Source organism: Falco biarmicus, chromosome 9, assembly GCF_023638135.1.
Source record: "Falco biarmicus isolate bFalBia1 chromosome 9, bFalBia1.pri, whole genome shotgun sequence".
Lineage (NCBI taxonomy): Eukaryota > Metazoa > Chordata > Aves > Falconiformes > Falconidae > Falco > Falco biarmicus.
The window spans coordinates 13,835,657-13,862,728 of NC_079296.1; the positions used below are offsets into that span (position 1 = coordinate 13,835,657).

At 39.0% G+C, this 27,072-nt stretch overlaps 1 protein-coding gene across 7 annotated transcripts in view; it reads left to right on the forward strand.

The window, feature by feature from the left end:
• Positions 1–27,072, forward strand: part of SPTAN1 (spectrin alpha, non-erythrocytic 1) — a 53,508-nt gene that overhangs the window by 14,596 nt on the left and 11,840 nt on the right. For 4 of the 7 annotated variants that reach the window (XM_056353047.1, XM_056353046.1, XM_056353043.1 and 1 more), the window contains exons 7-41: positions 501–645; positions 743–897; positions 2,179–2,314; positions 2,901–3,002; positions 3,778–3,915; positions 4,362–4,472; positions 4,895–4,972; positions 5,150–5,305; positions 5,652–5,856; positions 5,986–6,167; positions 6,981–7,224; positions 7,523–7,645; positions 8,435–8,652; positions 9,427–9,519; positions 9,930–10,064; positions 10,591–10,739; positions 12,080–12,139; positions 14,390–14,588; positions 15,852–15,956; positions 16,749–16,772; positions 17,112–17,147; positions 18,981–19,028; positions 19,426–19,517; positions 19,914–20,058; positions 20,176–20,357; positions 20,514–20,613; positions 20,748–20,945; positions 21,035–21,181; positions 21,733–21,836; positions 21,974–22,136; positions 23,250–23,264; positions 25,010–25,141; positions 25,500–25,637; positions 26,012–26,116; positions 26,327–26,535. In XM_056353047.1, coding sequence (XP_056209022.1) covers positions 501–645; positions 743–897; positions 2,179–2,314; positions 2,901–3,002; positions 3,778–3,915; positions 4,362–4,472; positions 4,895–4,972; positions 5,150–5,305; positions 5,652–5,856; positions 5,986–6,167; positions 6,981–7,224; positions 7,523–7,645; positions 8,435–8,652; positions 9,427–9,519; positions 9,930–10,064; positions 10,591–10,739; positions 12,080–12,139; positions 14,390–14,588; positions 15,852–15,956; positions 16,749–16,772; positions 17,112–17,147; positions 18,981–19,028; positions 19,426–19,517; positions 19,914–20,058; positions 20,176–20,357; positions 20,514–20,613; positions 20,748–20,945; positions 21,035–21,181; positions 21,733–21,836; positions 21,974–22,136; positions 23,250–23,264; positions 25,010–25,141; positions 25,500–25,637; positions 26,012–26,116; positions 26,327–26,535 — 4,572 coding nt within the window. The remainder of the gene's footprint in view (positions 1–500; positions 646–742; positions 898–2,178; positions 2,315–2,900; positions 3,003–3,777; positions 3,916–4,361; positions 4,473–4,894; positions 4,973–5,149; positions 5,306–5,651; positions 5,857–5,985; positions 6,168–6,980; positions 7,225–7,522; positions 7,646–8,434; positions 8,653–9,426; positions 9,520–9,929; positions 10,065–10,590; positions 10,740–12,079; positions 12,140–14,389; positions 14,589–15,851; positions 15,957–16,748; positions 16,773–17,111; positions 17,148–18,980; positions 19,029–19,425; positions 19,518–19,913; positions 20,059–20,175; positions 20,358–20,513; positions 20,614–20,747; positions 20,946–21,034; positions 21,182–21,732; positions 21,837–21,973; positions 22,137–23,249; positions 23,265–25,009; positions 25,142–25,499; positions 25,638–26,011; positions 26,117–26,326; positions 26,536–27,072) is intronic. The other 3 variants (XM_056353044.1, XM_056353049.1, XM_056353050.1) reach the window with 3 other exon arrangements.

The window sequence follows — 27,072 nt, forward strand, 5'->3', positions numbered from 1 at the left end:
TTTTGCTTTGCTTACCTCTGAGGGCTTTTTCCCCCAGTTCTCCCCTTAAAAGGGGTCGGGTTTGGCTGTCAGATGGCTGTCAGTCTACTTGTTCTGGGGTTCTTTGAGCAGCATCTTTCTAGCCTCCTCTCCATCTATAGCATTTTGAGATTTGCTGTCATTTAAGTCAGAGAAGGGTCCAGAGTGGGAAATACCCCGACTAGGTGATGATGCTTAGTGCTGCCATAATTCCTTGTTTGCATCTTGGTGACTTGATCTGAAGAATGGTCTACCAATGTGCTTCAAGGGTTTTTGAGATTTTTTTTTTTTAAAAAGGGCTAATTTTTTTAGGGTGGATTTCATTGTTGTTGTTTTTGTTTCTTTTTAAAAGAATGATTATAGTTGGATGCAGTGTTTATAGATACATGCCAGTATGTCTGGCATACATACAGGAAAACATGCTCTTTTCTTCCTTTTTCCATACAAGATAGACTGCTTTCAATTTGTGCTTTGTTTTGAAGGGATGTGGATGAAACAATCAGCTGGATTAAGGAGAAAGGGCAGTTGATGGCCTCAGATGATTTTGGCAGAGACTTAGCCAGCGTGCAGGCGCTACTACGTAAGCATGAAGGCCTGGAAAGAGATCTTGCAGCTCTTGAAGATAAGGTACCCATATGAGATGCATTTTACCTCCAATTTAAATGTGGTAACCTGCTTGTAAAAGGCTAGAAGCTTACTACTCACTGTTTATGACTGGGTTTAGGTTAAGGCCCTTTGTGCAGAAGCTGACCGTTTGCAGCAGTCTCACCCAATAAATGCTTCTCAAATTCAAGTGAAACGGGAGGAGCTGATTGCCAACTGGGAACAGATCCGAACTCTGGCAGCAGAGAGGCATGCTCGCCTTAATGACTCCTACAGGTAGGAATACTGTCATGCTGAAATGACCTTTCTTCCTTATTCAGATTTGACAGAGGACTCTTGGGAGGAGGAGGAAGGGATGCAGTTTCTGAAATTTTTGGATGATTCTGATGTTTTCAAAAGCAGTCTTGTCCACCAAGTTATATTTTGCAATAACTTCTTGTAGTAAAAGAAATACATATATGATAAATAAATACTTACTGTTTCTGTTCATTCTCTGGATGTGGATCAGTTATGGAAGCAGATGCCTTGATGTTTTTAGGGTATTTACTTTTTTCCCAATCTGAGTTGATACCTGCATTTTGAAGTACATTATCTGACTATATTTTAATTTTGGTGGTTTTTTTAAATACTCGTATTAAAAATCTGTTCACTGTGGGGTGTTCATGATTCTCTGTGAAGGCTAAAGTATGGTATGTTATTAGATGTGTTGTCCTAGACTAAATGAAGTACCCATTTCTGTAATAGCTGCTTTGTTGCTGTGGGATTTGTCTTTGTCCAGTCTTGTTCCTGTCCTAGCCTGGTTGTCTATGAAACATCATCTGCTAGATCACTGTTGAGCAGCATACTAAAAAAACCCTTACCCTAATGTGGTGGTTAGTTTACATCGTTTCTGATTTTGGTTTTTTGCTGTTTGTTCCCTCCCCTGCTGCAAGATTTATGGTGGTGGAGACCCACACCATTAATAATTTTTCCTTTGCTTTCCTTGTCATAATCTCTTCAGATCAGTTAACAGCAAATATAAAAGGGAAGTAGAAACTGATTGCTTTTGCTGATGAGTGCTAAGTACATGCCAAAGGCAGTAACTGTAAAGGCATACTGGAAGGAATCAGAATTTGTTTGCTTGCAGTTCTAAGGCCGAGGCATGTGCAGTTGAAACTTTCTGTCAGTAATCCCCGACAGACACACAGTGTTACAGTTGTGACAGAAGCAGTCCCATGGACCCTCTTGAAACACTCGGAGAACTATCTTTTGATTTCTGTTGTCTTCAACATACAGGCTTGTAGTTAGGAATATTCCTTTTACTTTCAATGTAAGTTATATACAAAATATGTCTTTGAGCAATTGATTTTGAACCTAGCATTTTCCTGACTTTAAAAGGCTTCTTTTTTTGATTGAGAGCACATTTAGTTATTTAATATTCTGATTGCATTTTGATATTGTCTTGGGTTTTTTCTATCTGAGGAACAGCTTTATGTTTGTAACCCTTTCTTTGGGGTAAAGATGGAGAAACTATGCAAACAAATTATTTCCAAACGTTTTTTCTTATGCTTTCCTAAGACTACAGCGCTTTCTTGCGGACTTCCGAGACCTCACCAGCTGGGTGACTGAGATGAAGGCTCTGATAAATGCTGATGAACTTGCCAATGATGTGGCTGGAGCAGAAGCTCTTCTAGATAGACATCAAGAACATAAGGTATAAAAGTTATACAGCCAAATCCAGTCCGCAGCCCTCAACAACTGATTTGTATGTCTTACACAGTCTGTTGAGTCACAACTGCTGATGTTGTACCACTAGAATCCTTTGATCATGCGACTAACGCAGTATTAGATGGATGTCCTGATTTAGTATTTTTACTTTGTTTCTTATTAGCAGATATACTATAGATATACTGGATATAATACAATACTAGGTATAAGTATTTAAAAATGCTTATGATAATATTTTATAAAAAAATAATTAGACCTGATAGCAGTCAGTTGAACTAATGACTGTTCTAGCTCTCCATCTTGAGGAATTGCTTTAAGCAGAAAGCTTAAAACCAACATTCAGTTTCAACTTTTAACTTACATATTTATACTTGCCTTATCGACGCTGTAAGCTAATACATTTTATTCTAGTTTTCATTAGATAAATTCAAATGTATTTAAAGGTAGCTGAATGTTTTATCATTCAGGTGTGCAGACTGTTGTTTCTGTGTTACTTTCAATAGCAGTTTTCGTATTCTGACGCTATTCTAAGATAAATTTTGGTAACAGCTTATTCACATCCCCTTTCATAGGGAGAAATTGATGCCCATGAAGATAGCTTCAAATCTGCTGATGAGTCTGGCCAGGCTTTGCTTGCTGCTGGGCACTATGCTTCTGATGAAGTTAAAGAAAAGGTAAGCAAGAGCTCCTAGAGGAATTTTATCCCTTTCTTCTGTGTCCCTTAATTTAAAAGTTCATTTCTTATTAAGATCATAAGCTGCAAAGTATCACTCCTCTAGGTTACAGGGCTTCCTTCATGTATTTAAGTAATGTGTGCTTTTCAGTCTCAGATTGCCAGCTTCTGCTTATCTATTAGTAGGAACTATTAGGACTATTGGTACTGTCTATTGGGAACTCTTAGTATATCTTTCCCCCAAAAGAAAAATGGGTTATCTGTTTATCTTGGTTTAGGTATGCTGTCAGAAGTGTCAGCAAATAATTGGTATTTCTGAATTTTGTTTTTCAAACGAATGGGGCCTCTCATGAAGTCTGCATATTGAAACATTGGTCAATCAGACAGTTCAAATGCCGCAAGTGAGAGTGGGCCAAAGAGATTTCAGAGGTTGAGAGAGCAGGATGGTTTCCTGAAGAGCTTCTCTTACAAATAGGTCTGCAGTCAAAAAGAGTGGCTGTCCATTAAATATCTCTGTGCAGATTTAAATTGGAAAAGGAGATGTTTCTGACTGAAGTCAGAAGGTTGTAGCCACTACTCAAGCTTGATAAGCTGGGTAAAGACTTGTCCTCTATGAGGATGATGATGTCAGTAACAGGACAGTGATTCTTCACACAGGAGGTAGTTTTCAGTCCACTGTGAACCCCTTTTTTAGAGTCACTTGATTTTACATTGAGATGGAAATGAACCGGACTGCTAAATTAAATTATTTTATATTCCTCTTCTCAATCCGTTAGCTGACCATCCTCTCAGATGAAAGATCTGCCTTGCTAGAACTATGGGAGCTTCGCAGACAGCAGTACGAACAGTGCATGGACTTGCAGCTTTTCTACAGAGATACTGAACAAGTTGACAACTGGATGAGCAAACAAGAAGTGAGTGCCTATCTTGGAACTCTCCAGATACGGTTGATTTTCATTTCTGGCTAGACTTCTGTAGACTTAAACAACTGATATTTACTAGTGGCAGTAACTGCCACTAAACATGCACTAGTGAGCGTAGTGCTGTGCAGAGTTACTTATCTGACTGTCAGAGTTGCTACAATGTCTGTTTTCATCTAATGCTGAAACTATTAGTTGTGACAAGTTGGCCTCAGATTGCTTTTATGTGTGTTAACTCTTGTAAAATGCTGTTTCAATAAGAAGCTAAAAAGAATTATTCAGAACCTGTGGCTGTTAGAGGCATACATGCAACACCATGCCAATACATCATCCTTTACTTTTCAATAATATCATGTGGTAAGGAACATCACTGGCCATGCTTGAGTTGCAGTAGAGCAGCTGAGCATGGAAACATAAATGTGTTTGTTTCCTTACTTCAGGCATTTCTGCTGAATGAAGACCTTGGTGATTCTTTGGATAGTGTGGAGGCTCTTCTAAAGAAGCATGAAGACTTTGAGAAATCACTAAGTGCCCAAGAGGAGAAAATCACAGTAAGATATTTACATTAGGGGACCACTAAACAGAACAAGAAATAAAACAAGTGAATTTGTTGACTGGGGAGGAAACACTGCCAGAGGATGACAGAGGAGGATGGGGTTTGCTCTGCAGAACAATGCACTATTACGTGGGATGTAGAAAACAGTGGGAGAGATAGGACAGGGCTTGACTGGTGCCTCAGAGAGTTGAGTAACCCATATCATGCCAGCACACGTGTGGATGAAGATTGTCAAAAATCTGCACTCTTCCACGTGTAAGGTGATGGTACAGATAAAAGAGGGTGTAATGATAGCTATCTTAATAATGGCTTTCTGTTAGTTCTACTGTGATAAACTTTTGAGAATTAATCTACCAAGTAAACTTGCACAAGCAATTTCTATTACACCAAGTAAATGGAAACCTGTTTTCTCTTTAGGCATTAGATGAGTTTGCTACTAAATTGATTCAGAATAACCATTATGCCATGGATGATGTTGCTACACGCAGAGACGCTGTAAGTATCTAGAATAGGTTTGGACTGTAGACTTTAAATCATGTTCTGCTTCATTACTTTAAATGGTATGTCTGCAATACAGGGAAAGGCAGTGGAGCTCTCCCAGAAGTACAGATACAGTGGTGGCTCTTAAGAAACTTGAAAAATTTAAAAAACTTTACTTTTTTTTTTCCCCAGCTGCTGAGCCGCCGAAATGCCCTTCATGAAAGAGCTATGTACCGCCGTACTCAGCTGGCAGATTCTTTCCATCTGCAGCAATTTTTCCGAGACTCTGATGAGCTAAAGAGTTGGATTAATGAAAAAATGAAAACTGCAACAGATGAGGCATACAAGGTAAACACAGACAAATGTTAGGGTAATTTTAAGGCAATACCAGGCTTAATGTAATCAGTCTAATGATACAAAGCACCGTCAGTCAAAATGTTGCTGATAGTAGGCCGTATTAATTGCAACAGGAGGAATTGTAATTTCTTCTTGACCCCAAGGGGGATTTTCCCATCATACTGTAACCACGCTTATTAAATAGGTTAAGTGTTCTGATTTAAGGTGTATTTTTGGCACTAAATCCTGTAGTGTCATCTTGGCATGTATATTAACGTAGTCTGATTTTAAAAATTCTTCGGAGACCTATAGGTACTAATTTTGGATTGAAAGGTTCTTTTTCTTTCCTCACTGGTAGGACCCATCAAACTTGCAAGGTAAAGTTCAGAAACATCAGGCTTTTGAAGCAGAGCTTTCTGCTAATCAGAGTCGTATTGATGCACTGGAGAAAGCTGGCCAGAAGTTGATTGATGTCAAACACTATGCATCTGATGAAGTGGCAGCTCGCATGAATGAAGTCATCAGCTTATGGAAAAAACTTCTGGAGGCCACTGAGCTCAAAGGTACAACTTGTTCAGAAGTATACAGGCAATTACTTTTCTAGAGAGTGTAGCTGGGAGAAGACAGGAAGCGAGTTAAATTATGTGGAAATCTTATGTCATCTTTTCCTCTTGCCACTCTGTCTCGGTCAGGTATAAAACTGCGTGAAGCCAATCAACAGCAGCAGTTTAATCGCAATGTGGAAGACATTGAGCTGTGGCTGTATGAAGTAGAGGGACACTTGGCTTCTGATGATTATGGAAAAGATCTTACTAGTGTTCAGAATCTTCAGAAGAAGCATGCCCTGCTAGAGGCAGATGTTGCTGCTCATCAGGTAAGGGAAATAGGTTTTTTTCCTACACTTTCAGATCTGTTCTCTCAACAATATTTGCTCCCGAGACTTTTGCAGGTCTGTATTTCCATAATTTTTGTAGCTTTGGGCTTTACAGTTTATTTATCAGAAATAATCTTGAACTGAAGTGTACGTGGTACGTCCCTAAGAGCAGTATCTTCATGACTTTGAGAAAAGTAAGCATTTTGAAAAAGTAAAATAATCCCTGCTGACCTGTATGACACTACAACATTGTGTTGTGCTGTGAATGCCAACTTAAAAAGATGCACCGTGCTTTGCGTAGGAAATGATTGCCCCTTAGAGTCTCCATTTGCAAACAGCTTATTCTTACGCAGTTTGTTTTCATGTAGCTCAAAGAAATGGGAGGGGAGGGAGAACAGATCAGTTTTTAAATATAGAACTTTACAGCAAATGGTTCTTTTGTTTGCAAATGATCTTTAAGGGAATTAAATCTACAGCAAAAAGATAACAAGATCTGGGTTCCCACAGCTGGAATTCTCAGTTGTTAATAATTTAAGAATTGTTTGTGTAGAGTAGCACATCTGTAAAGTTAATGTAATTTCAAGAATCTTTTGTTTATTTTATGAAATTGACAGATTAAACCAAATTACATTTACATAATGTGTTGTATATTATCCAGGATATAACTGTTACCAAATGATTGCTCTGGCAGTGTGTAGCTGAGGTTCTCTTCTCATACAATATAACTTACTAGCTGAGACCTGAAGATGTTTTCAGTCACTGCAGCCATCTTACAGAAATTCTGATGTAATGCTGTCGCTGAATTTATTTTAGGATCGTATAGATGGCATTACCATTCAGGCACGCCAGTTCCAAGATGCTGGGCACTTTGATGCTGACAATATCAAGAAGAAACAAGAAGCTTTAGTAGCTCGTTATGAAGCTCTAAAGGATCCTATGGTAGCTCGCAAGCAGAAACTTGCAGATTCTCTTCGCCTGCAGCAGCTTTTCCGTGACATTGAGGATGAAGAGACCTGGATAAGGGAAAAGGAACCTATTGCAGCTTCAACAAACCGAGGTTGGTTTATCCCGATAACTCCAGGATTTAGGTGTTAGAATTGTTCTGTTATAACTTGCGTTTTTATGGAACATGTGCTTATTGTAACTAATGGTGTTTGGAGTTACATATTTGCCATCACCCATGGTTCTCTAACTGTTACTTTGCTTCTACAATTCCAGTGGGTAGTGTAGTTTTTCATAGTGCTCTATTGCGATAGTACTTTGTAAGTTTGCCTAGCACTGGATGCAGGTGCCTTGAAATTTTTGTTTGGTCTAATGGCTCCGAATTCACTGATTAACTGTTTTGTGTCTTTCAGGCAAAGACTTAATTGGTGTCCAGAATCTGCTAAAGAAGCACCAGGCTTTGCAGGCAGAAATTGCAGGCCATGAGCCCCGCATTAAAGCAGTCACGCAGAAGGGAAATGCTATGGTGGAAGAGGGTATGTCTCAGTATTTTTTAATTCTTCCTCTTTCAGAAATTCAAATCTTTGTGCTGGAGCTTGTTCTCCAGCCCTGTACAATTAAGAATCACTGCCTGGTTTTGTCAAGGCAATAGACACAAGCCTGCTAGCTGGATGAACTTCCGGTCATTCTTTCACCTAAAAATAAAAATAGATTCCTTGATGGGAACTTGTCATGATTTTCACAGATCTCCATCTGCTCTTGACAAACACATACGAGCCCTGTATTCAGCAACTTTGTGCCTATGATATTTAGTCTCCATTTTTAAATCTATTGAAGGCTTGCATTGGAGATACCTAATCATGATGTGAGAGGCAATCCTCTGCAAAACCAGTAAGAGTCATTCCTGCTTTTAAATAAGTAGGCATTTCTGACTGGGCGTTCTTAACACAAGAATGCTAAAAAAAGTTTCCCCTATTCCAGCATTCAGAATGCAGGTCTGAAATAATATTAGCCTGCTGGTAAAAACTCTGCCACTGGAAAGAGATGACCTTTCCTGCTTCATGATTGACAAGAAATGTTATGATGTGGCTTGTTTTGTTCTTAATGATTCAATTATTCCTAGTACAGTTTGACTGACGAGTACAGAGTTTTCCAGTCTGAGGCAAAAGGACAAACTGAGCTGTGCTTTCATTATTCTGGTCAGAATAGGCTACATAGGTTTAAACAGGTCTAATGTCTGACTTTCAATAAATACAAGTAATTTTTTAGTGTGTATTATTTATGTCTCCTTAAGTCCTTCAGTTCCCTCTCCTCCTGTTACCTAGGACATTTTGCAGCTGAGGATGTGAAAATCAAATTGAATGAGCTAAACCAAAAGTGGGACTCTCTGAAAGCTAAAGCATCTCAGCGTCGGCAAGACCTAGAGGATTCCCTGCAAGCTCAGCAGTATTTTGCTGATGCTAATGAGGCAGAATCCTGGATGAGGGAAAAGGAGCCCATTGTAGGCAGTACAGACTATGGAAAAGATGAAGACTCTGCTGAGGTATTTGAGACTTTTATTTGAATCAGTTTTCCATAAACACAGCAAGGGTTTGTCCAGTGGTAAAAAAATAAGGAGCTCTGCAAATTTCAGGACACTTAACAAAAAGGGCAGAAGATTCTTGCATCAAACTGAATTTTGGCTCTCAGCCAAAAGAAGACAGTTTTTCCCCTGTCTTAGTTATTGTTGCACATGAAATTAATTTTGCTGTCCAGTATATTAAACCAATTGCAAGAAACTTCACATTTGTATTCACTCTTTTACAGTGTTGTTTTTGTTTGTTTGGGGGGGTGGGTTTTTTTTGGCAAAGTGTAATGAGACAAATATCAGCAAATTCCTCATATGATGTTGCATTTCAATATGAGTCTGGTTTTCAGTAGTTCCTTGGTCTGGAAGTAATATTTTGTCTAGAGTTATTTTACTAGTATCATTCTGTGGTCAAACACATCCCAGACACTGCTGACTGACGTTTCATCAAAATGGAGTGCAGTTTAAAGGCATACTTTCAAACTTAACGCTGTTTCCAGAGTGATATGTGGTATTCCTGGTTGGAACAAAAGAATGTTCCTGAGATAAGGCAGAGGAAAAGCACCAGAAGCATTTGGATCACTATCTTGCCTGTGAATAAATAGAAGTGGTTATTCTCATGAGAGTCACAAGACTGGCAGCTGTGAAAAAACCCACATTCCCTGTGTATGGAGCCAAAGTGTATGTTTTGAGCACAGTAATATTTGTAAAATGGCTAGGTGTACATGTTGTTTTTATCTTCGCTTTCAGGCTCTTCTGAAGAAACATGAAGCTTTGATGTCTGATCTTTCTGCTTACGGCAGTAGTATCCAGGCATTAAGGGAACAGGCCCAGTCATGCAGGGTAAGGAAAGATGCTAGTCATGCCACTGAAATTCTTGGGTCAGCAAAAGGTAAAGACAAAGCTTAATAACAGTTGTTGTTTTTGAGAACTTATTTCAGACCGTACTTGGTTTTCTCAAAAAATTTAGTGGTCTGGTTTTGTAATCCTGACAGAAAGCTGTGTTGCTTTGGAATAAAACAGTATAATATGCTGGGTTTCAAGGTTTGAGCCCAGGCAGCACCTAAACTAAGTCTATCTGCGTTTTTTTCAACAATCTATCTTGTTTTTTCAACTTGTTGAAAAGTTTAAAAGAACAATTTTAAGACACTACAGTAGCTTTATTAACTAAGGGTGAAGTATTTTTAAAGACAACTACATTGATTGTAATAAACATGGAACAACTAATTTTTCTTGTGCTCCTTCTTCGTTAGCAACAAGTTGCTCCCACAGATGATGAAACTGGAAAAGAGCTTGTTCTGGCACTCTATGATTATCAAGAGAAGAGTCCCCGGGAGGTGACTATGAAAAAAGGAGATATCCTCACCTTACTCAACAGCACCAACAAGGTATGTTCTTGCCTTCTGGTTTGCTGAGCTGCTTGGCTGACTTGGTGGTGTGTGTTTGCAGAGCATGGGGGGGGGCGGTTTGTTGCTTTTTTGGTGGGTTTTTCTTCGTGTGTGTCTGTGTGTTGTGGTGGGGTTTTTTTAGTAAGAGCATTTAAGGAAGTTAAAGACTTTGCACATTTAGTTCATGTTCCCATTCAGTGCTTTAGCATACCTCTTCAGTTTATTCTTATGATTCCACTATAGCTGCCAACTTCCCTAAGTCAGATGAACAACATACACTATAGGGCATGTGTCTGTGAGACAACTTACTTCCCCGCTGTTGAGGAATTTTTGACCAAACACAAGGGGAGACATGGAAATATAGACTGAGGTGTCTTCCAGACTGAAATGATCTCCATAAAAAGAGCAAACTTTTGTGAGCATCACTGGGCTTTTTTGTGTTAATTGAAGACTAATTTGCAGCTTTCAGTTGCTCAGGATAGTTTATGCTCGGTGCTTCCCTCACAATGTTTTTTTTTCTTTCCAGGACTGGTGGAAGGTTGAAGTTAATGACCGTCAGGGATTTGTACCAGCTGCCTACGTGAAAAAACTAGATCCTGCCCAGTCTGCGTCCCGAGAGAATCTCCTGGAAGAGCAAGGCAGCATAGCATTGCGACAGGAGCAAATTGACAACCAGTAAGATCTAACTGATGAGATGACACCCATCCGGCATTTATTGGTGTGGCCTTTGCCTCACGTATGCCAGAGGTTTAGGTTGATGCCTCTTACACTAGAGAGTAGTTAATTGGAGCAAAACAAGGGGCTTCTTTACCAAGGGCACCATAATCAGTTGTTTTATTCTTACTCTAGATTTTCTTGTTGCTTTTCCCATTTTTTAACTGTAAAACTCATGACATAGAGCTCAACTTGCTGTCTGACTTCAGCATTTTATGTGTTCCTTTTGTTGTTGTACCTAACAACTTTAACTTGTTTGTGAGTTATATCTGTCTTAAGGAGCTCTTGTATTTGTAGTTGTCACTTCTTAATGTGTGATCTGTTTTAAAAAGCTTTCTTAAATTTGGTTACATAAAGTACAGTACGCTCCCTATATAGGGCTGCCTCTGGAGGTGACCTCCTTAGGAGCTGTGACTACTTTGGTGGTAGCTCATGACTCTTTTCTCCCCCCCCCCCCCCCTGTAATGTGGTGCCATTATGGGGGCTAAAACATGCCCCGCCCCTGCCCTCTTAAAAGAGGAACGTGCCATTGTAAATAGAGCAAACTGCATGGCTGCTTGGTAATGACTTCCTAAAGCACATGGTAATTGTAGATTAGTTCAGGCAGGGGTTGTGGGTGATAGCCATGAGCTACTGGCTCATCTTATCAAGCCACTTGGAAGCCAAAGCTGAAAGTTTTATGCATACTCCCATCTGTCTGCACAGCTACGCTGTCATTCTACATGAGAATTTCTTCCCACTCAGTTGTTCGGAGTCACCAGTTATTACAGTGCCATACAGTAATTACTAGCTTTAGCTGTAGAATTAAAAAAATAAATCCAACCAAAACTCAACAACACAAACCCAAAAACAAACCACACACACACACACACAAAAAATTTGTACAGGTGAGAAGAAATTATGCTGGAAAATTGTGATACATTGTTCAGGATTTTAATAATGCGTAACTTTCTCTGTGGGTTTGCATGCTGCATTGAAGAACTAGAACAGGGGTGCCTTGTTTTAGAGCCAAGGAGAGGGGATCACCCTTTAATTCACAATCACATGGCACAGTGACAGGAAATGAGCAGACCCTATAGAGAGAGTTCAACTGTACTGCTGAGGTTTCCTTATGTGAATTGTACTCCTGGTCTGATTTGCTTTGTTTGCTTCTGAATTACACCTAATTTTCTCCATTTAAATGTGAGCTCTTAATCATCTCCTACTGCAGACAAGCCATGGACGGAGCTGCTGCTTTCATTATTTTTGTTAATCTGACTAATTTTTTGCATGCATTTGCTGTGCTCCCTCTGTCTGTGCAGGACTCTCATAACTAAGGAAGTCGGCAGTGTATCTCTGCGTATGAAACAGGTCGAAGAACTGTGAGTAGGATTAGCCCTTTCTAAAAACCATGCTGTCTCCATACTGTCACTGTTCATTCTCCCTTTGTTTCTTTCTTTCTTTGGGAAAGCTGCTCAAAGAGACATGAAGGAAGCAATTGCTGCAATGTGAATTATTTTAGTTTAGATGAGTGTTGTGGTATGTGTTTCATGTGTTCTTTATAGCCAGTCATCCAGCCAGCTGCTTATCTTGTTGGTCACCTCTGCGCTGCTGAATTGGTTGATGATGTTGTTTTCCATTATGCTGGTTTTGCTTACTATAGAGGCCTTAGGGATATCCAGGCTGTTTCCTTTAAAAAGAATATCTTGCATTTTCTGAGGTGCAGATAGAAATACTAGTTTATTTATATAAATACATATAAAATATATATACCAAGTATTACATCTCATATGAATGTCTTAAATTTTGGGTAGGGTGGAGTTATCGTAGTTATACTAAGTAACATTTGTGCTGGGTAGTCAAAAAGCATTAGTTCATTTATATAGGATGATTGGTTTTATTATAACATTAACTTAATTTTCAAACATGGGTTTGTGTCTCATGGAAAAAGTACCATGTTTGCATTATGGTTTGGAAAGTTGTGGGAGATCCAAAGCAATAGTGTTCGTTGGCTGTGCCTGACTGTCTTTTCATAGAGAATATATTTCTTGAGAATCAAAAGTGAAAGTACTATGTTAATCTCTGAAGTGTTGCAAAGCAGCTTTGAGGTAAGGTCTGCTTCTAAAGGAATTTGGCCCCAGATCATCCTCTGTGAGCTTCACAAGTATTTAATACCTAAAATTGTATGCTGAGGCAAACATCTGCAGTTGGGGCAGGCTTCAAAATGGTTTTTCTCAAGTCAAGAGTAGAACGTTTCTATTCAAACCATATAGAAAGATTCTTGGTCCCTTTCTGTTCAGTCTAAACCGGGATAGACAGGAAACCGCAAAGTCTCTGCTTCCGTGGACAGACTTAGAGTGGTTTATCAGTTTGATACGTAGACATCACAGCGCAGGGTATCAAGGATTTTCTTCAACAGACTTCATCATCTCTGAGTTATTGGTTAGGAAAACACTACAGTGTTGAACTCTTCAAGCTGGGAGGTGTAATTGCTCAGTGTTTGCCTGTGTGCTCCAAGGTGGGAAATGAAAACATTGTAAGGCTGCCCTTCAACTGTTTGAGGCCCCTGCAGGTATCTCAGCAGTGTCTTATATTTTTTTATTTAATAAATCAAAATGGATGTCTTCATGACTCAGTAATGAGAGTCAGCTGCTGCTGTTGATCTCTAGTAGACCAATGTGCAATCTGATTCAGGATCTAAAAAAACCATCCAGATGCAACTAGAATATCTCATCTTCCAGAAGATTTAAAATAGGGTAACAGTAAGAATGAGCATTAAGGGTGTGACTTTCTAAATGCAGATTCTTTAGAAACAGGCACTATGCCTTGCTAAAGAGATCTGTAATTCAGTATCAATGACTGTAAAACTTGTTAGCTTTTTTCAGCAGCGACTTGGGTAAGGTCTTGTAGGATTGTCTGTGTCTATTGGTTACCAGGAATCAGATGGGAGACACTGGTTTTCTTGTGGTTTTAAATAAATGGCTAGTCCTTCGAGGTTTATTTGCCTGGTCAAGCCAATGTAAACGTTTTAGAGGTTTGACTTCACACTTACTCTAATGTAAATGAGGAACAATTTCACTGATGTTGGGAATTCCACAGATATAAGACCAGTGTATGTGAAGTGAGTTTCATGGATTTCCCAGTTGAATATAGTTGTGTTATCAAAGAAATACCACCTTTTTTAAACATTCAGCAGATTTTGCACTGAATAATGGCTAGGTGAGAAATTTATGTCCAAGAGCTGAGAGCCTAGTGGATTTTAATAATCTGATGGCAAACTTGATGTACTATAGGAAAATACCTCTTGGAAAGAAAGACCCTACGGAGTCATTCCTGCACTGCAGTGCTACTGTAGGTTAAGAACCTACCCTGGCCTAAGCTGTGATTTGGGTTTGCTTTTGCCTAGTGAACTGTTGCATGTGGGAGATCTCATCTTGGTGTGCATATCCATGTAGAGGAGAAACATTTACAGTTTACATTTACCTAATTACGTACAAGTAGGTCATTCTATAGAAGAACATGTGTAGGCTGCAGGTGTTTCCCATGTCTTTGGTGATACCAGGACTTGGTAAATTACTGTGAGTCTGCTAATAATCTGACTGTCCCCTGCTTTCCTTTTCTGCTTGTTCCAGGTATCACTCTCTTCTTGAGTTGGGAGAAAAACGTAAAGGCATGCTAGAAAAAAGCTGCAAAAAATTTATGCTTTTCCGTGAAGCTAATGAGCTTCAACAGTGGATCAATGAAAAGGAAGCTGCACTCACAAATGAGGAAGTGGGTGCTGATCTGGAGCAGGTGGAGGTGCTACAGAAGAAATTTGATGATTTTCAGAAGGTGTGTTTAATGCTGCATGTCTTGTTAGTTTTGGCCTTTCCCTTCAGGATTTTCTGGTCATATCTCCATGGTAATTTTTCATAGCTGAGCATAGTTGAGAAGGAAACATAGCTTTGATTGGAAATAAAGAGGTATTTATGCCTTTTTTTTTTTAATTTTGTTCTGTGAGGATAGAGACAATCCCACATTCAGAGTCTTCAGTTTTATTACAGCCTCTGGGTTGTTACATGCTTCCCAGCTGCTAGAGAACTGAAACTCTTTTTCAACACATTCAAATACAGAATCTGCCAAGCTTTGGAGTAATTTCATTGTGTGTAAATCATAACCTTTAGTTAAGCTATTCCTCTTCCTTTATGTTGAAAGGAAAGATGCATTTTAGTTTCCATCTGCAGTTTTTCCCAAGACACAAAAAAAATAATTCTCTGCTTCAGAATGCTGGTAGGCTTTCAGTTTTGGGGGTTTTTCCTCCCAATGCTTGCAATAGTAGTTAATTAGTTGGTTTTTTTTATTTTGCATGAGGTGTGAAAGAATTGCTTGGACAGATATTTTTATTCTATCCACTTTTGTAAAATACAGAGCACTGAACTGCAAAGATGCCTGACCTCATACATTGGAAAAGACAGTGATTTGACCATTCTTTGGCTGTTATCTTGTTCACAGCTTGAAAGTTGGCTAACAATTTGAGCCAACCTAGTATTGTAGGTGAGAAGATAGTAGCAGTTACTGGATTTGGGTTCTTTTAAAATAAGCTAATGGTTGAAATTAAAATGTGGCACCTATTAAAATTTAAATGCAGGCTCTCAACTAAGTTTTGAAGCAGGTTGCCTTTCTGCTCTGTAGAAAGCTCTCTTGTCAATCTGTTTGGCTGGAAGCATTTAAGTGTCATAGTAATACTGCTTATTAAGTTGGCCTTTTAGCTAATTCGTGCAGTAGTATGGATGATAGTTTTTGATCTTCGAGTTGGTAATGTTGTATACCTGACAGTTCTAAAATGTATTCCATTCCTGATTGTTAATTAACTTTCTGTATGGCAGACTTTGATAGTGCATTTCTTTAATGCATTGATGCTTGGCGCTGGCAGCTGGGGTTTCTTGGCGTAGACTTTCATGCATTGTGTGTTCACCGGTAACTGTAAAGGTCAAGTCTACTGAATTCCTGCCGTTTACAAACCATGTACTTCTTGACACCCCTGGTGTGCTAGCTTGTTCCACATGTTTTGATTGTGTGAATGTTAATTCTGTTACGTTTTACTGTTCTGTGCAGGATTTAAAAGCTAACGAGTCACGCCTGAAGGACATAAACAAGGTTGCCAATGACCTGGAGTCAGAAGGGTTGATGGCAGATGAAGTGCAAGCAGTACAGCAACAGGTCCACTTTTATGCTGACTTAGTCTAATTCTCTTGAGAAGCAAAAGACTTTCTTCCTTTCTTTTGTCTGTTGCCTTCCGCTTTGCATGTCATTGCAAGATTCTAGCTGTTCATTTTTTCTCTCTGGTCTGATGATGCTGATATTCTAACTGGAGATACTTAGTGCCTGTTATGTACTGTGGCCATCACAAGGGGTATACTTTGAACTGTTTCTTTTAAAATAGTGCTGTAGCAAATTGCAGCATCTAGGGCTTTTTTCTTTTTTTAGGAATGGAAGGTCTTTAATATTACAAGTCATAGAGAATCCATGCATTTCCTATAAGTTTGAAATTTCAGCCTTTATTTCTTTGCAGGAAAAATGGTGAGGAAGAATAGGGTGAAAGAGAAATAAAATAGAGCTCAGCTATACAGTGGAGGGGTTTTGTGGGTTTTCTGGGTTACTTCTGGTTGGTTGGTTTTTTAGTGACATACCCATATTTTTGGCCAGCTTTTCACATACTTGTGCTGTTTCTGTAAATAGTTTTGTCTGGTCCCAACAGAGTACTGAAGCAGCTTTTTTATTTTCTGAGCTCTAAGATGATGTGTTGCAATATATGGCTGAGTGGTCAGACTCCCATTTCTGCTATGCATTCAGATTGTGCAAGCACTGTTTGGCTTAATGACATACTGGTAACCAATTTGTAGAAGGATGGAAACAAATCTCCTGCTATCTTCACTTTCTCAAAAACAGTAAAAAAATTGCTTTCTGTTAGGATAAACAGAAACAACTTGTTATTTTCTTTTTCCTTTGTAGGAAGTCTATGGTATGATGCCCAGGGTAAGTGTTAAATTTCTGGAATAGTGTGGCAATTGTAACAGGTTTGGGATGTACAAGTAGAAGTTCAGCCATAACTGTAGTTCATTGAAGAAACTCAATAATGACTTTGAATAGATATAAAAAGATTATCTTCTCTTCGATCCCTTTATTTCTGGAGTGTCTTACCCCACATTACAAATCAATGCAGAGCAGGATAACCCAAAATGATGCATATACTTGTAAAAATTGATTTACTCTGTTAAGGATTGAGCATGGAGAACTTTCAAAGTTTTTTAGTATATTCTGATAGTTCTAGATTTTGCTTCCTATTTAAAGCTGTTTCTTCACATTTTCAAACAGGATGAAACTGATTCTAAGACAGCCTCTCCTTGGAAGGTAGGTGTCATTACTTAGTAGCACACAACAGGAAAGTAAAACAAAAACTATAGTACATCATCTTTTTTAGACCATACCCCTCATGTGCCCTTTTTTCTTTTTTTCTTTTCTTTAAATCCTGCCCCTGTTTTGGGGCAGAATCACTATTGACAGTGTGATTCTAATGGTGTCCAAGTCTCAGCAAGTGTTTGAATTGGTATTGATTTAAGGTTAGGGACTTTCATTTCAGTTTGCTTGTTTACTTCAACAAGCACATTACAAAAATTTGTTGAGCATTTAGCAGGAATTCACCTTCATATACTTGCATACAGATTCTTTCCATACATAAAGATGTCACAGGTTCTACTCTTTGTTTTAAAAATAAAAGCCACCTAGGCAAAGTCAAGTGGCTAAGTCAGCTCTCCATTTGCAGGTATGATTATGAGAAAAACTGAGATAGGTTTCCAGCAGAATTGCTGTAGCTGTAGGAATTGCCAGCAGTTCGTTTTTTACCTCCCTGCTGCAAAACTCTGTTTTGTTTTCAGCTTGTACTATAAGACTTATTCCAGTTTTTATGCCAGCATTATTAGGTATTACATGGCCATTAGATGCAAAACAGTCCCTGTTAGCTTAGCATGAGTTCTTACTTTATGTCGCGAGCAGAAAGAAATGTTTTTGTTCCTGAAAGTCAAAGCCATTCATGTCAATATTCCTTTAGTAAGGAATATGGTGTATGTATATAGCAGTATCTTTGTCTTCCATTGTTCATCTCTAGCTCATTTTCTACAGTAGTTAGAAGTAGCGTTTCTCCGTTCATTAGTGGCTTACAATGCAGTAGCTCTCACCTGCTAATGGACAAAAACATCCTGGATATTTTTGATATTACCAAATTGTGCTTTTCTCTAGTATTTGATTTCCATGTTTCATGTCTTACATCCACCCTCTTAAACTTAAAGCTGCTTGTACATCTTCTAAGCTGTGTGAATATGGGGAAACCAGATAAGCGTGCAATGTGTTGACAGCATTGTAGAAAATGCAGCCATGTCAACAAGAACTGGTGATCTAAGAAAAGTATTTTTTTTCACAGAGATTATACACATGTACATTCAGTCCTGAGAGTCTCAGAGTAACTATGCAAACTATTAAGTTCTTTGTGTATCTCTGCAAAGGGTTGAATTTTGCAAGTAATCCATCATAGTCAGAAAAGTAGATTGCATGCTGGAGGGAGTTGGTCATCCTTTTTGTAATTAACCTTCAATTTTCATGAGATCTAGAAATATCTCAATAATTTTAGCCAAAAACACAGCCAGGAGTTAAACCATTTGGTTGATTTCCTGTCCCCATGTCCCTATGACTAAGAGTTTGGAGGTTTTTAATTCAGTTATTGAATGTTGCCTTTTAAATTTTCCTGTTCCTTGTCCTTTTTAAGACTATTATTGCTTGTTTCAGTTTACGCTAACAAGGTAGTACTCACTTCTAAATTTCTAACTATTCTTACTCTGATCTAGAATGCTTTAGGTATCACAACTAATTGTTCTTAGTTGGTTTTGAAATTTACTTGCATTGATTTTTTTGTTGTTTCTGTCTCTCTTTCATCATAAACAACAGTGTATCAAAATACTGTTCTAAAGAAGTATATAAAATTTAAGAATTCAGCAGTTTTCACTGAAACCTTCAAAACCTAGGGTGTTTCTTCCTGCATTTTGTAGAGTTGTACTTTACAAAGTCCCTGGTTTTGACCTAGGCCACATCCTTACAGATTTTTAAGGAGTTTTTTCAGTCTGATTTTGGCTCTGATTGGTTAGAGTTCACTTTAATGCTACATGGTTTTTTTATTTCTTCCTTTTCATACAGTCTGCACGTTTGATGGTACACACAGTGGCAACCTTTAACTCAATCAAGGTAATACTACAACTTTTTCTGAGCTGATTTAAAAGCTGAGAATGTTTTTTACCCTTCCTTTCCATAGTCTTCATCTTTACTCTGTATAAACCCTTTTGAATCAACTTACTGAAAGGAGTATTGACATACACAGCATTTGCTTCTCAGGTTACACCAGTATCTTAGATACGTAAAATCATTTGTTTTTACATCTCAGGAGAAACCCTTAAAATTATTTTATATACCTAGACTACTTGAATTTGTGTGTGCTTCTGGAATTAAACAGAATATATAACATTGACCTGTAGTGAAAGGCCAGTCTTGACTTTTCAAGTCACACAGGTTTCTTGTGTGAACAGTAATGCTGTTAATACTGTGGTATGCAATATCAGTGGGGTATTTTTTGTTTGTCTTGCAGGAACTGAATGAACGCTGGAGATCTCTGCAGCAGTTAGCAGAGGAGCGAAGCCAGCTGTTGGGCAGTGCCCATGAAGTCCAGAGGTTCCACAGGTAAGGTATTTGTATCATCTTTGGTCTTACCTCAGTAAAATGCTTTATCTGTTTAAGAGTTCTGAAATATAGTGGGACTGATTCTAAACAAATCATATTTCAACTCCCAGCTTGTTCAGTGGAATGTAGACCACCAGTGGTCCAATAAGAATCCTTTGTATTCTTCCTAGAAAAAGTAAGACTTTTTAACACGAAAGGATGGAATTGCTGCAGGCTTTGGGAAGTCTGGACCACTGTCTATTTTGCCAAAGTTTGCTTGTGTCATCTTGGGAAATAATTTAATAGAACCATCAATTACATTAACTTTTTTGGAAATCGATGACCTGCTAGGTATCAGAGATCCTAGTATGCCCTCTCATTTTGACTCTCATTTTGCCTTCCCTTTTCTCAAATCAGAGATGCTGATGAAACAAAAGAATGGATAGAGGAGAAAAATCAAGCATTAAATACAGACAACTATGGGCATGACTTGGCCAGTGTGCAGGCTCTGCAGCGCAAACATGAAGGCTTTGAGAGAGACTTGGCAGCTCTTGGAGACAAGGTGAGATTGTGAAGAGGACAAAACCAAAAGCTTTCTTTTTATCTAGCAGAAATGACTGAATTATAGAAAAGATTCTTTTTGTCTTCATTATGTTTATTTCCCTTTCTCTGATTCTAGGTGAATTCTCTTGGTGAAACTGCCCAGCGTCTGATCCAGTCACATCCAGAATCTGCTGAAGATCTCCAAGAAAAATGTACTGAGTTGAATCAGGCTTGGAATAGTCTGGGAAAACGTGCTGACCAGCGCAAAGAGAAGCTTGGAGATTCTCATGACCTGCAGCGTTTCCTCAGTGACTTCAGGTAAAGATGCTGGTCTCCCCACACCCCACCCCCCCCAATTTATCTGTCTGGTATATGACTAGTGAAGTATATATGGGTTATTGTTCCACAGGAGTGTTTCTGTGGAGGGTTCAGAAAAGGACTGTAAGTTTCTCTATTAATGATGTGTGTTCACAGGGACCTTATGTCTTGGATCAATGGAATCCGGGGCCTGGTCTCCTCAGATGAACTGGCAAAGGATGTGACTGGAGCTGAAGCTTTATTGGAAAGGCACCAGGTATATGAAAGATGATAACTGTGTATCATAAACATCAAAAAATGTTTTTTTCTGACGCCCTCCCTTTAGAGTTCCAAAGATAGATTAGTTCTAGCTCTGTCGTCTATTCAGTAATGCATCTCTATACCTTGCAGGAGCACCGCACTGAAATAGATGCAAGGGCTGGCACTTTCCAGGCATTTGAACAGTTTGGACAACAACTTCTGGCTCACGGACACTATGCCAGCCCGGAGATCAAGGAGAAACTGGATATTCTAGATCAAGAACGGACAGACTTAGAGAAGGCCTGGGTCCAGCGCAGAATGATGCTAGACCAGTGCCTAGAACTACAGGTACTCTGTTGTGTTTATAAAAAGACTCCTTTCATTAGAGCAGTGCTCTTGGTCTGTCTGTCTTATGCTTTGGAGTTTTTCCTTCCTAGCTGTTTCATCGGGACTGTGAACAAGCTGAAAACTGGATGGCTGCCCGTGAGGCTTTCCTAAACACAGAAGATAAAGGAGACTCCTTAGACAGTGTGGAGGCACTCATCAAGAAACATGAAGATTTTGATAAGGCAATCAATGTCCAGGTGAGGAGTATAGCTGAAATAAAGGCAAGATAGTTTAATTTTTCTTACATGGATTATTAGCAGAAGTTACTGCCATGTATGGCTTCTAAAGTTCAGTTCTAAATAATCAGCCATTTGGGATCTGCAGAAGTTTGAGTGGCTAATGCAGATGGGGATGTATTTTACTGGCTACAAACAGTGTAGGAATAGCGTCGAGTATTTGTGTAAATCTCTCTACTGATTTGAATTTTTTTTTCTTTTTTTACAACAGAAAAAGGTTTATTTTCAGTTTCTTGTAACAGAAAGCTGCCTACTTCTTATTGAGAGATTGTACTGCTGTAGCTTGAACTCCAAAAGATACTTTTTTCTTAAACGCCACAGGTGAAAGATGTTCTGAAGTTGAACTCTGCAATCCTGTAGAAGATAGACTTCCTTCATAGTCACATTTACAATAATGTATATTTAAAGAAGGGGGAAAAAAAAAAAAAAAAAGTCATGTTCTGTTCCAGACCCTGCTAATGACCTGATTTTAAGGAACCACAGTGGTGATTTATGACTTCTGTTTTTAATAGGAAGAGAAAATTGCTGTCTTACAGTCTTTTGCCGACCAGTTGATCTCTGCTGATCATTATGCAAAAGGAGTCATTGCTAACAGACGCAATGAGGTTCTGGACAGGTCAGTATTGCCCTGTTAGGCGGGATGCAGACGCCAACTGAAAGAGAGTGCTCTTCTGCAACACTTTGTAGCTGTTAAACATGATGCCTTGTGCAGTCCTAGTTTCTCATTCAGCATATGTATTTAATTGCATACAGGTGGCTTCGTCTGAAAGCTCAAATGATTGAAAAGAGGTCGAAGCTAGGAGAATCTCAGACACTCCAGCAGTTCAGTCGTGATGTGGATGAAATAGAAGCTTGGATCAGTGAAAAGCTCCAAACTGCAAGTGATGAGTCATACAAAGATCCCACAAATATCCAGGTGAATATGAGTCTCAGCTCAAAAATCAAAATAAAATTTCTAGCTTTGCAAAGCATAATCTGGTTTGAAAAAAATATGCTTGGGAATTCTTGTTCAGTGGTAACAGAGTAATACACCATGTTGGACATGGTCTCCATTTAATAAGGAGAAAATGAAAGTTACATTATGCATGACAGGAGGCCCAAAATAGCACTCACTTGGTAATTATTGATGCATATAATTAATAAGATATGTGGTATCTGCAGCAGCAAGTTTCCTGAAGAAAGCCCTGAGTAGCTGTTCTGTCTTTTTCCCAGCATCTAGATAATAAAATGAGGAGATGGAGTTTTTGGGTCTAATCTTTGTCTTATGTTCTAAAATGCTGTTGTGGTTTAAGCTCAGGCGGTAACTAAGTACCACTCAGCCGCTCGCTCACTGCCCCCTCACCCAGAAGAGGGATGGGGAGGAGAATCAGAAAGGAATGTAGAACTTCAGATAAGTTCAGATAAGAAAGAGTTCAGATAAGAACAGTTTAATAATTGAAATAAATCAAAACCAATAATAATAATAACAGTTATAATTAAAAAGAGGGAGAGGAATGAAATCCAGGGTGAAGGGAGGGGAGAAAAGAAAACAAGTGATGCACACCACAGTTGCTCACCATCTGCTGACCGATGCCCAGCCAGTCCCCCAGCAAGGATTGGCAGGCCCCCACCAACCCTCCCCCCCAGTTTATGTATGGAGCATGACGTCCCATGGTATGGAATACCTCTGTGGCTAGTTCAGTCAGCTGGCCTGGCTGTGTCCCCTCCCAGTTTCTTGTGCCCCCCCCAGCCCTCCAGCTGGCACCGCCTGAGAAACAGGGAAGTCCTTGACTTGGTATAAACATCACCCAGCAACAACTGGAAACATCCCTGTGCTATCAACATTGTTCTCACACCAAATCCAAAACACAGCACTGCCAGCTGCTAAGAAGAAAATTAACTCTATCCCAGCTGAAACCAGGAAAAATGTGAAGTCTCGTTGATTTTTCAGCGTTTAGGAATAACTAATTACAGTTACCTCTTGTGTTTTAATACTGGTTTATGAAGTAGTATGAATGTACTGAACTACTTCTCTCAATCTGTTTTATAGCTTTCCAAACTGCTGGTAAGTAGTTTGGACTAGCCCGGGTATGTGAATTTGTTTTCTTTGTATAGCTTATGCGTGAGCACAAGATCTGGTTGCAGTCTGTTGCTCCATCCGTCAGTTCATGCAATCTCTTTGTTTTCTATTAGTTCTTGACCTACATGCAGGTACAGCTATTGATCTTCATGTTATGGATGTGGCTTTTTTTGTTAATGCTTATTCAGCATCATTTATTTATGCATTTGTTTTGCAGGTGTTCTGCATGATCTGTTTAGTTTGTGGTGCATTAGCGATGTAGTTTCATAGGATTTTTTAGGAGTTGGCCCACAGAAAAATGAGTTCCTATCCTTTTTCAGAAATTTGGCTGTTGGGCCTGTCATCCTCCTGTTTTGATCTTCAGTGGTGATGATTTAACACATGACACAACGTCAACTGTGTTAGCTTGTGTGTAGAATCAAATGCTGAAGATGGAGGATTCAATAAAATGATAGACCTAGATAGCTTAGTTCTTTCAGCAGTAGCATAGAAAGGAATAATATAGGACAACCACTCCAGAAAGAAATAAATACCAGGTGGAAAGCTGGCAGGACTTGTAAGAGTCCAGGAATTGGAGTAAAATGCAAGAAGACAGGACCAAGAAAGGGGAAGCTAACTGAAGTAAGAAAAGAAAGATTCATTTATCATTTCAGGCTGCAGTACATTTAATATAAAATTCTAACTTTTTCAATTAAAAAAAATATTAACTAAAAAGGCTTGCCTGGGATTTGTTGTCATGGTAATTATATGGAGCTATGCAATTGGCAGCTTTTTAATTGAATTTTACATGTTGGTAAATCTAGCTTTGAAGGGTATGTTTTTATAATCACAACATTCGGGATTAACAGTTCCCAAAATAAAGCAGTTCATGCAGAATTTCTCATGCCAGCGCTATAGTATTTTCCATCTTTTATTTTTAATCTAACATTTCCTTTCATTCCATTCTCTCAGGGCATTGTATATCCCTGCCCAATGTTACTAGCATTTCCAGTTAATACCTGTAAATTCTGTCTTGTCATTTTTGTGCTATTGTTATCTTCCTGGTGGGTGGATGGATCATGTATATATGAGAGAGAACTGCATACTTCCTCCCACACCAAGGCTCCTATTGTTCTCATGGTGCTCTCAACTCAGCAGAGAAAAAGTTTTAACAAATAATTCAGTTCTTTTTATAGAGGGGTTTGGTTGTTAGTTCATTATTTCAATATATAATGTGGCCATGTATGGCTTTGACTAATACCAAAACAGTGCAGAAAGCAGATAGGCTGCAGCAGTGATTTCTCTTAATTACCTATAGATTAGGAAGGGAAATAGAAATTTATGGAATTACTATAGGAATGGAAAGGATGATCTAATGTGCTTCTGCTTAGGGTACATATAATTGCTGCTTTTCAAAGGTGATGGCATTGAATATGAGAAAGCTTTACTTAACAGCTCAGCTTAATGCAAGGAACGTGGCATGGGCATCTGTAAAACGCAGACGTTGCCTGAGTAACGTGTATCAGCTCACTGGACAGTTTAGCTGGGTCAAAGCTGGATGGTTACTCAGATTAATGAGAGTTACTATTTGAGTGAGCAGTAAGTATTCTTACTGAGCGAGAACTTCTTTAGATCAGGCTATGTACGACCCTCTTATGTCAACAGCTCTTGTGCTGCCCTCTTGGCCCATGAGAACAATTTAGGAGCCCTTTGTCCAGTCTCTGTAACAGTTTTGGTTTTGTCTTATTCAGAGCAAACATCAGAAGCACCAAGCCTTTGAAGCTGAGCTCCATGCCAACGCAGATCGGATCCGTGGAGTCATTGATATGGGGAACTCGCTGATTGAAAGAGGAGCATGTGCTGGCAGTGAGGATGCTGTGAAGGTAGGTATGACAAGTTTCAGAAGATGTGCTTAGTTTTTGCTTTGAGAAGTGGTTAGGTAATTCAGGCATGAGTGTGTCCCTCAAAAGCTGATCTTGTTTTATAGAAACTTTTTTCTATTTCAGCTATGAAGTAGAAATCAGGCTAATCACTTTGCTTCATTCTTAAGGGTGGGAACTTTTCGAATCCTATGATTGGGATGTAAAAGTTAAAATAAATTGGAGCTAGGCAGCATGAAATAGTGACTGTCTAATTTACATGTGTGGAATCAAGAGCCAAACTTGCACTGTATTCTGGTTTTGCATTTATTAGAACTTAGGGTTTTAGGTTGTAGCATTTATCTTTTCCATTTTACAACAGGCACGCCTAGCAGCCCTGGCTGACCAGTGGCAATTCCTGGTACAGAAATCAGCAGAGAAGAGTCAGAAACTGAAAGAAGCTAATAAGCAACAGAATTTCAATACTGGAATCAAAGACTTTGATTTCTGGCTTTCAGAGGTAACAGAGATTGGGATTATTTACTTGCAGGACTTGTTTTTTCTGATTTTTTTTTTTTATTCCCTTTGCTGATGCTAGACCTTGTGGAGCACAGTCCACCTTTGAGCAAGTCTAGATTTATTTGGAATAAATGTTTATCATGACTGAAAATCTTGTGGATGTTTTCATGTTGTTATTTATAAATAATCAAGTAAGCAGAAGCATATTTGCACAGAATGTGGTAGGAATTAAACGGGTGAGGAGGCAAAGGTTTATCCACACTGTAAAAAACTGAGAAGAGAACTAATTGGCATGGTTTTAAAGACGTTAAAATTTCAAGGTGTTTGTGAAAACACAACTTGTTCTCCATCCCGGTTTTCCTTCCCCACCTCCAGGTGGAGGCTTTGTTGGCATCTGAAGATTATGGGAAGGACTTGGCATCAGTTAACAACCTTCTGAAAAAACACCAGTTACTGGAAGCTGATATATCTGCTCATGAGGTATTGCTTTCTCTTTTAGTTTTGGAAGGTAAATTACTGTAATCGGCAAATGCACTTCAATATGTGCTGTAGTCAGATACTCGTTGAAACACGTTTTCTCATTAAAACTGTGAATGCTGCACAGCCGTCAGGTAATGATTTTTATACTGACATAACAAACACAAAAATGAGATCAGAGCAGTTCATGCACTTTTTCACCCACGTTTCCAGGATCGTCTGAAGGACCTGAACAGTCAGGCTGACAGTTTGATGACCAGCAGTGCTTTCGATACGTCCCAAGTAAAGGATAAGCGTGAGACCATTAATGGACGCTTTCAGAGGATTAAGAGTATGGCAGCTGCCCGCCGTGCAAAGCTGAATGAGTCCCACCGTTTGCATCAGTTTTTCCGTGATATGGATGATGAGGAGTCCTGGATCAAGTGTGTATTTTGGAGGTTCTAGGCTCTGGCATGGGGGCATGTGCTTACTGCCAGCTTGCTAACAACATTCATGGGCTGTAGTATGGTTTTATAACCTGCCTTTTCCACAAGGGTGTGTCTCTACAAGAAATCACCTTTGCTCCTCATTCGAGGAGAGCTGTATTCAGAATGGCTTCAGCACTAGTTTGGGTGCAGCTTCTTATCTGCAGTTTCCTTTGGTCAAACCCCAGGAAGGAAAGCTCTGTACTGGAAAAAGTAATGCTGTTTAGAGCTGGGCCAGATGACTGAAATTTGACTCCAGTCTTTTTGGGAAAGCCCCTACTAAAAATTCAAACCTTACTTTTTCAGTTTGAAGTACTTCTGTAGTTCTAGCCAGGTGTAGTAATTAATCAAACACTCTCTCCGTATTGGTATTAGTGTTATCTTGGGGGGAAGGAAGTGAGCCTGATAGAAACCATTCAAATTACAGAACTTTATTTTGTCATGCTTGTAAAATCAAAAAATAAAATTGGACAACAGCAGGTAAGCTTTACAAAA